The 8,704-nt window shown below is 43.4% G+C and overlaps 1 protein-coding gene across 1 annotated transcript; it reads right to left on the reverse strand.

Moving 5' to 3' along the window:
- Nucleotides 1-7,241: 7,241 nt before the first annotated feature.
- Nucleotides 7,242-8,308, reverse strand: LOC6726002. Its single transcript, XM_002106948.4, has one exon. It carries the CDS (start codon nt 8,183-8,185, stop codon nt 7,283-7,285), a length of 903 nt encoding a protein of 300 aa, XP_002106984.2. The 5' UTR covers nt 8,186-8,308; the 3' UTR covers nt 7,242-7,282.
- Nucleotides 8,309-8,704: the final 396 nt, after the last annotated feature.

Here is an 8,704-nt window from a genome sequence, read left to right on the forward strand (position 1 = left end):
ATTACATAAATTGTTGCGAAACTATACAATAACTGTCGATATTGTATGTATGATGTATATAATAATGTATGTATATAATTTAATTTAATTTGCGTGTCTAATCCCAGAGAGGTCCAAAGGGTGTGATCGGTGCAGCCTCCTGGTGCGTTGACTGGTGTCCAGCAGGTCTTGTGCCAGGTTGTTTGGGTGGTCTTGAAGCCTCTGCATGTACTGCCTGCTGCTTTTCTTAATCTCATCCTTCACCCAGGGGAAGCTGAGGACCTCGTGTATAGTGGCATTATCGTGGAAAGGGTGAGCGTTTGTGACTGTGCGGAGCGTTTTGTTTTCGAATGTCTGGATATGATAATGATACAATTTCGATGAAGCTTAACAGGGATTAGGCAACGGGATGCGACTACGATGATGGCAACTAATTGGCCATGGGCTCGTTCATCTGGCTCCCGTATCCCGTTCACCATCCACCACCATCCACCATCGAGCCTCTCCACCAAGCGAGTGGCAATCAACCATAATGCCAGTCCGTTGCAAGTGACAATTTATTAATAAACAGCAGAAACATGAACGAGGACGACGAAGGACTGAGGACTAAGGAAGCGGGGAGGGGCCGACTGTCAATTACCAGTCGGGGCTATAAATTGCATGTCAGTTGCTCAGAGCCCAACTTCCATAGCATCCCATCCCAGCCCGTTCCCCTACCAATTGCTTACCGAATCGAAGGGAGTGCGCTGCGTTTAATGGGCCCGATAAATTCCACAGGCTGTCAGGGGGCCAAGGGTATACGGATGTGGGATTGGGATTGGGATGTGGACGAGGACATGAACATGGACATGGAGATGAAGATGGAGGTGGAGATGGCCCAGAACCAAGCCGAATCTCAGCGCAGAAAGGATGGTCACAACCTAGCAACTAAACTAACGATCCAATGACCTGACATCAATCTATGCGCTCTATAAATTATTTTTATTAATATGCTTTAACTTTATTAGGGCCACTGAGCTTTAATTTCGAAAAGACAATATTATTATGTTCGACACTGCCTTGCAATCCATAAACGAATAACGAATTATGTGTGTTTATTGTGCTTAGACCGCATACTCGTAGAATAAGCCAGCTTAGCTTAGCCATGGCAATTGTGGAAGTAGTCATTCAATTTGCGGAAATTGACTGACGCTGAGCTGAGCCCAGTGTGACCAGGCCACTCAATGCTAGAGCCAGCGTGGCCAGCTGTGGCTACAAACGCAATCAGAGCACAAGCGCCAAATGCGAAATCAAATTAAGCAAAGTGCGCAAACATTGATAAGGCAGCCGGGCAGATTGAGGACTTGGTTCCTTGTGGCCTCCAACGGCAGCCGCATTCCGATCCGACTGCAGACGGCCAACTTGCAGGACGAAGAAAAGCCAGGACTAGGTGGGAGCATCGGGGGGCGTGGCTGGATGGCGTCGGCGTGGGGAGCAGTGCCACAACCGCAACCGACAAAGGGAAAGTGGCGAGGCGAACGGGTTCTTTGGGTTGTCAACTGTAAAGTAGGGTAGATTACATTGCTTTGAATGATGCCACCAGCCAAGGAGCGAAGATTCCGGAAAATGCCAACCGGAATGAGGCGAACAACGCGGACATGACTCGACCATGGTGGTGCCCATTACATAAACAGTTGACCACTCGAAGTCATATGATAAAAATTACAAATGCAATCCAATTACTTTCTCGAATGTTTCTTAAAATCGTGGTCTTACCAATTTTCTTAAATATTCATCGAAAATCAGATATACCCTTTGGCAATTTCAAATAGGTGCTGGTCGTGGCGCCAGTCCAAGGAAAGCCAACAGAAAAAGGAAACAGTTGAATGGGAAGACTGCATGGTGAGTGGGCGGGGAAAGGGGCGAAAGAATGGCAAGACATCGTCCTTTTCATAGACAAAACCAAAGGACAACGCACAACTAGCTGCAACAAAAAAAAGAACGAATTTGTGCCCGAATTCTCACAATCGAATTCCCAAATACTCTTGCCAGCAAAAATTAAATCATATCGAATGCGAGTTGAGCTTAACACAAAAAAACATTTTATTTATTGTCTATACAGAGAGACATTAAAAACAATTAAATATACATTCAAGAATAAATATGGTTAAGTTAACCACAGTTCAGTAAATTAAGTGAATTTTATGTAATTTAAATTTATTTCTTAAGTGTTAAGCGATATCTATGATGGTTTTCAATTGTCATTTATCCAGATATAGTCATATTCATTTGCGAAACTCTAGAATTAAAATTCCTGGTAAATATTTTTAACTTTTGCCTATAATTAACTAATTTTCCACATTTTGAGAGCATTGGGAAAATGGAATAGCCGTTGAACAGGATACGTTTCGGTGGGATTCTCCGGAGTCTGCTGCGGACCCGGACTTGCACTGGCCCAGTAACTCGAGTAATTGGTAGCACAACCGCCCCGCCCCCTCACCACCACCCTTCGCAGCACCCCCCTGGGCAACCGCCTTGCCACACCCCACACCCACACCCCTGACAGCTCGTCGTCATTGCCATTGCTCATCTTCAGCGCTGTGTGGCCCGCAAATGTGTCTTTGTCAGTGCGTCAGTGGAGCGTGCCGCGTTGCAGTGCCAGGAGGTCACCGGCATGAGCAGGTCACCACCCCCCGGAATCCACCAAGCCCGGGCCAGAAGTCACCATCACCATCACTATAGCCAGCACAATCACCATCACCGCATCTGTGTGGGTGGAACGCAAATGCTTTGGCATATCAAAAGTGAAACTTTGACATATAATTTCTCGCATGGATTTTCACTTTGACGGCATAAACGACGACAATGGCACATGCCTTTTGCTGAACCCCATGGCGAAATGGAAGAGGAGACAGGCGGATTCGGCGTCGGATTCTGATACGTATCCGAATCCAGATCCGGATCCGATCCGAATCCGGCCTAAAAACTTACACCCCAAAAGCGCCCAGCTCGGTGTGAGCGAAGATGTCGTAAGATTTTGCTGGCAAAACGCCTCGGGGGCGATACCATCATCGACATCATCAATTCAAACGGTGGATGGCATTTGAATTGATGGGCAGCCAGCCAGGTGGCAATCTGTGCAGCAGGATGTGGCATGGATATGGATAAGTGGGCCACCGTTTCATTGCCCCCATGCACTTGTGTTGCACTTGCTTGGGATTATGGGGATATTATGTTTTACAATTTTTCAATTATTTTTAATGCAAATGCTGGCGTATTGTTGTAACAAATACTGTCATTAACTTGTGGTAATCACATAATCACGTGATAAATTAATGGTTCTTATCTTTTAAAAAAATTAATTTGGTTCCATGTCATTTTTTTTTTAACCTATCACCTTTTGCTGTAAAAATTCCTCCATGCCCTTTGGGGACATCTCTGGTGGTTCCACAAGCCCGTCCATCTCCTTATAAAAATCGCTCTTTATATCCTTTTTCTCAGTCTCTACCCCAATCCTCTCAGTTTTCTCAGTCTGTTGCTTAATTATCTCCTCAGTCTTTTGTTTAGTGCTTCTCGTGGTCATTTCCGTTTCGTCCTCTTCAGAAGACGGGACTTCAAGGCTGAATGTTGGCTCCTCGTCACTCCAGTCGGGATTCATTTAGATCATTTAGATCCCCAAATTGTAGAACTACCCAAATTGGGTCAAATCTTCTTATCCAGCTGATTATTCATTTCGAAGCTCAAAGACTAATTGTAATTTTTTTCTCTATACTTGGGTTTAAATACTAAATACAGCTGACTCTTATCCGATATCACTAAAACACCAATATCTTGTAACCAATTCTCTTTTTCCTTCGTTACTTTCTCCATCTGCCTTCGGTCCTTTCTACTTCTCCCTTTGTTTTCGATTGCTGTCTCTGAATGAGTTCTTTGGTTTTGTATGGAAATTTAGAAATTATGTTTTCTTGTCTTTTAATTAATAATCTCAAGGGTGTGTTGGCCTGTCCTGGCCATGGCTTATGTCTGAAGAAGACGGAGTTTTGTTGGATTTGCGAGGGCTTCACATCGGTTGGGGGAATGTGAATGCCGAGCAACGGGGCGTATGAGTAACATGTGAAAGCAATATATGTTGTCCTGGGCGTCGACTCAGCAGGCAGCAGGCAGCAGGCTGGCAGCTGGTGTAACTCAAATTGTGGATGGTGTTGATGCCCCCGCCCCAGCCGCTTTTCGCCACCACTTTTCCACCGCCTTTCTCGCTTTTCCGGAGTAACTTTTATGGCCTGTGTGCGGATGTATGTTGGTGTCTGTGTATTTGTGTGTGAGTGTGGCTTGACAATGTGATTTACATTTAATTAAAATCGTATTTACTCGTTAGATAAACAAACACAGGACTCGGGCGGGGCACCCTCTGCACCGCTCTGTCGCATCATTAGGCACTCGGAGCACTGGAATTGCCAAGTGGCATTGGGAAATGGCGCCGGAAAATGGGAAATCCTCGGCGGAGAGAGTGGGCGATGCTTGGGAAATTCGGCTGCAAGCCAAGTCTCAGGTGTTGGCCTGCCACTTGGATGTCAGCCTTGTGTTGACGTTGACAGGGCGACATGTCAAAAATAGCTCGGTGCCATCGATCGCCGAAGGCGGACCAAAAATAAACCACTCTATCTTATGGCCAAAAACGAAATAAGACAGGGGGAAATGGAAAGTCTCAAGAGGCCGTAACACAAAGCCCAAATATTGCCAATAAGGGAACGTTAGCGTAATAGAAACATATTTATAGATCACAAATTTAAACTTAATTTTCATTACAGCAAACAATATAAAATTATTTTTATGCCAAACCATGTATCATCTGCATAACTTAAGCCACTTCTAAGGTTTCCTAGAAGCCCTATAAATATTCTTGCGGCTTTCCCACATTTATTGCTAACATAGCTACTCTTTCATTCGTTTATCGCAAATTGCAATTGTAAAAACATATAGTTAGTTGAAAGCAATTGTTTTTGCTGGCCATTCGAGACCAAACCAAATTGTCAATCGATGCTGACTTGGACATTAATTGCAGGAAGTGCTCTGTGCAGCTTTAGCCTTTTAAAGAAACCTCCAATCATGTTGCATTCAACAGCACAAGTTCTCCTCCTTCTGCCAACACACCATGACCACTCCAAGCCCCACCCTCATCCCCATTCATTGCCCATTCTTTTCCGCCTCTTGTTTTGACTTGATGACCAAGTTAAACAAACACACGCCACACAAACATGACCCGGCGCTCCGGCAATCGGAATGGGATTCAAACTGGAATTGGGACTCGGACTGGGACTCGAACTGGGAGTGGGAATGGGAATGGGGGGCTTTGCTGCAGCCGTGTCCAATTTGCATGGCCATTGTGAGCTGGGCAGGAAGTGGGGGGAATCCGCCGCCTTCACCGGAATTCCCAGTCATGCCCTCCGTAGAGAAGTGGGTGGGTCAAAAGTGGGCGAGTGGTCGAGTGGGCATGGGCAGCACATTTCCGGCATTTATCAATGGTAATTTCTCGTGTCAGCTTTGAAATAATTTCAGTTGACGGAAACGAGACTATTCAAGTGTGACCAAATGCACACAAAAATTATGCCACAATTACCATTTTGTTCTATGGATGCCATTGTGTACGATTTTCATATCGCTTTTGAAGCAGGCATTTAAATTCTGCTGATAAGTTTGCGGTTTCCCTTGGCCAATATTTAATTAAAATGATCTGCACGCTCTTCATCAAATTAGTTTTTATATATTTAAATGACAGCTTATTGAGGGATAAACTTACAAAATGGTTTGTGCAACGCATAGCGATTTTTGTGGCTTGATAAATATCAATAAAAAAATATATATATATTATATATATATTATATTAAATATTATATTATAGTTATTATTTTTTGGTTAATAATAACTGATGAAGCTCAGTCGTACGTTAGGTGAAAAAAAAACGTTGATAAGTAAATTGTTGGGCATTATTATCAGCTGCATTAGCAGCTGAGGCTATAATTGCTTTATTTATATTTTAAAAATAATGTTGAATAACCCTTCTTGAACATTAATATTCATGAGTATTTGTAGTGGCCAACCCGAACTCAACTTCTTGTTGCCTAATCGATTTTCCCCCGGCTTGTGCTTGATTTTCCTCCACTTTGACTCCGATTTTCGGGCGGGCGGGCGTTAAAGGGGGCGTGATAAGGGGCAGCTTGTAAAACAATGACAAGGACAAATTCGTGCGATAGGCAAACAGCAGGCACTGTTGGCACGGGACTTTTTTTTGGGAAAGGGGGGCTCCAAGTGTCAATACAAATATAAATCAATGTTCGGGGAACCAGTTGGGGTAGGCATGGTTAGCGGGACGAGCGGGAAAAGCGGAAAAGCTGGAAAAAGGTAACATGCCTAAGCAGTTGGTGCTTTTGTTTTTTTGCCCTCTTTTTGCTGGCAATCAATTTTAACAAGCACCCAGTTCTCCGAGATCTGCTCGGCTTACTGGGCATCTTGCTCCTAATTGGTTGCCAGTTATAGAATACGTAAAACGTGCGACACAATTCAAGTTCAATGGAATTCTACGGGAATTCTACCTTTCAGTGTGGAAATGAACTAAAGGAGAAGAAAATAGAGAAGACAGAGATTTTCATTAGTGGAAAACCCACAGTGGAACTAAAAACCTTTCTAGAATTTCATTTAATTTGCAGTTCCGCAGATAGTTTTGGTTGCACTAGCTCTCCCTTTCGCTCACTATTGCCAGCTCTTTCTGGGCCGTGTGAGTTGTGTAATTAGTGCAAGCGAGAGGGCGATGGAGTTCGAGGAAGGGGGACAGAGAATAGGCCGCGCAAAAAAGTTTGCAGACTTATTTTTTCCCCCATTTTTGCACTCTAAAGTTCCTTATACTCCCACAGTTTTGTGCTTTTGTTTTTGTTTCGCTAGAATTTGTTCAATTTAATGTAACATGAAAGAGAAGGCACAAAAACCAGAAACTGGGCGGCGAACTTGGGGGTGGGCGTGAGAAACAGGCGGAAACACAACATGGAAAACTGAAAAGTTTGCGGTGACGCCGGAAAATTCCATCAAAACTGTGGGAAACAGCCTTAAAGTGACTTTAAGGGTTTCCCAATTATTTGCAAGGCCCTGAAAAAGTAAGGAAAATTGTCCAGATCACTAAAAGCTTGATATTAAATTCTTATTTGATTATATTTTTATATGTATTTATGATTTATATATACCCTGGAGAATGTAGAAATTATTCAGAATACCTGTATTATCAAATTTTGAACGAATAGTTTTTTATTAATATAACACGAAAAATGCAACCAAATTAAATTAATTTTAAGTGGTAAGGAATAACACCTTGATCAGTGTTGAACTTTAACAGGATATCAACCAAGTACAACGGGCAGTCGTCTTCCAGCTCTCCTGATCCTCCTAATCCTTCAGATCCTCCAGTTCCTCCAGATGCGTCAGGTACTCCAGATGCTTCGGCATTTTCTGTTTCTCGAGATCCTTCAGACCTCTGCCCTGTTTCAGCATCTCCTGTTTGTTCATTTCCTCCTGTTTCGTGGGATCCTTTGGTGTCGTCTGTGTCTACTGGTCCCTCGGCTCCTACAGTTTCTCCAGAATCCCCTGTTGCGTATTTCTTTGTACCGAAATCTGACATTACAAACTTATTTAAAACCTGCTTTTTCTGGGCCTGCATGGCACGCCACTCGTCGAGTGTATATTGTTCGATCTCCTCCGATGAATCGTCATCGTAGGCAAAACTCGATACCTTTGGTAGCTTCATCCCTTGGCAGGTGCTCAAATTGGCCCTCTGGCGCAAGTCGATCTCCTGCTGGAGGAGGGATCCCCAGTTGTGTGCCCCGGCTCCATTGCGTTTTTCCACGGCTTTCACGCCAGTGCGTTTCGATCGGGAACGGCGATCTAAGAGTCGGTCACCAGGACGATTGCGTCTGGTTTTGCGAATTTGGTTTTTTGGTATTGTAACGAATTCTGACTGTACTTTCTTCGCAAGAGGATCTGCCACCTTGGTATCCTTTAACCGGACCTTTTTGGGTGCAGCCAATGGAGTGCTCGAAGTGGTCTTGTTCTCCACCTTCGGCTGGAATAGACCTGCCGTCCTCTGTGGTTTCAGCGACATCTTAGGAACGGCCACCATTGCTGGCTTCTTCTGCGACTTCTTCATCTTGCGTTCTGTGGTGAGGCCTACGAGTGTCACGTTCATACTGTCGTCGAAGGTGCAACGATTGTTAAAGCTCGAATTTAAGTAAAAATCAAATATATAATGTATTATATAATCGGAGCTCTGAAGCTGAACTGAATGAGAAACGGAATGAGTCTGGACAGCTGATCGACTGGGCAACTAAGTTTTCCCAAAAACGGTTTAAGATTGACTTAGCAAATATAAGCCAGAAATTACAATTCCTCAGTTTTTGTACGATCAAGATTTCTTAATAATATATTCATATAACTCAATTAATATATGTTTTGCATATGTTTCATAATTTATTCCTTTATGAAACATATAAACACCCTCTTCTGGTGCGCTTCGTCACTACGTAGACTGTCGTCCATAGTGAATGTATATGCATTTATACTAATTACTAGAGCTTCATTGTTTAATTATTGATGGGGGCTTCTGAAATGCATTATGTTATGTACTTTTTGTGCATTGGCACATAAATAAATATTTACATACATATATATATCATATTTCTGTCTTATTCCAATTAAAGGTTACTCA

The sequence above is a fragment of the Drosophila simulans genome, chromosome X, assembly GCF_016746395.2.
Source record: "Drosophila simulans strain w501 chromosome X, Prin_Dsim_3.1, whole genome shotgun sequence".
Taxonomy (NCBI): Eukaryota; Metazoa; Arthropoda; class Insecta; order Diptera; family Drosophilidae; genus Drosophila; species Drosophila simulans.

Coding starts and splice junctions, on each gene's coding strand:
- LOC6726002 (XM_002106948.4), bottom strand. CDS start 8,185: ATGAACGTGACACTCGTAGGCCTCACCACAGAACGCAAGATGAAGAAG.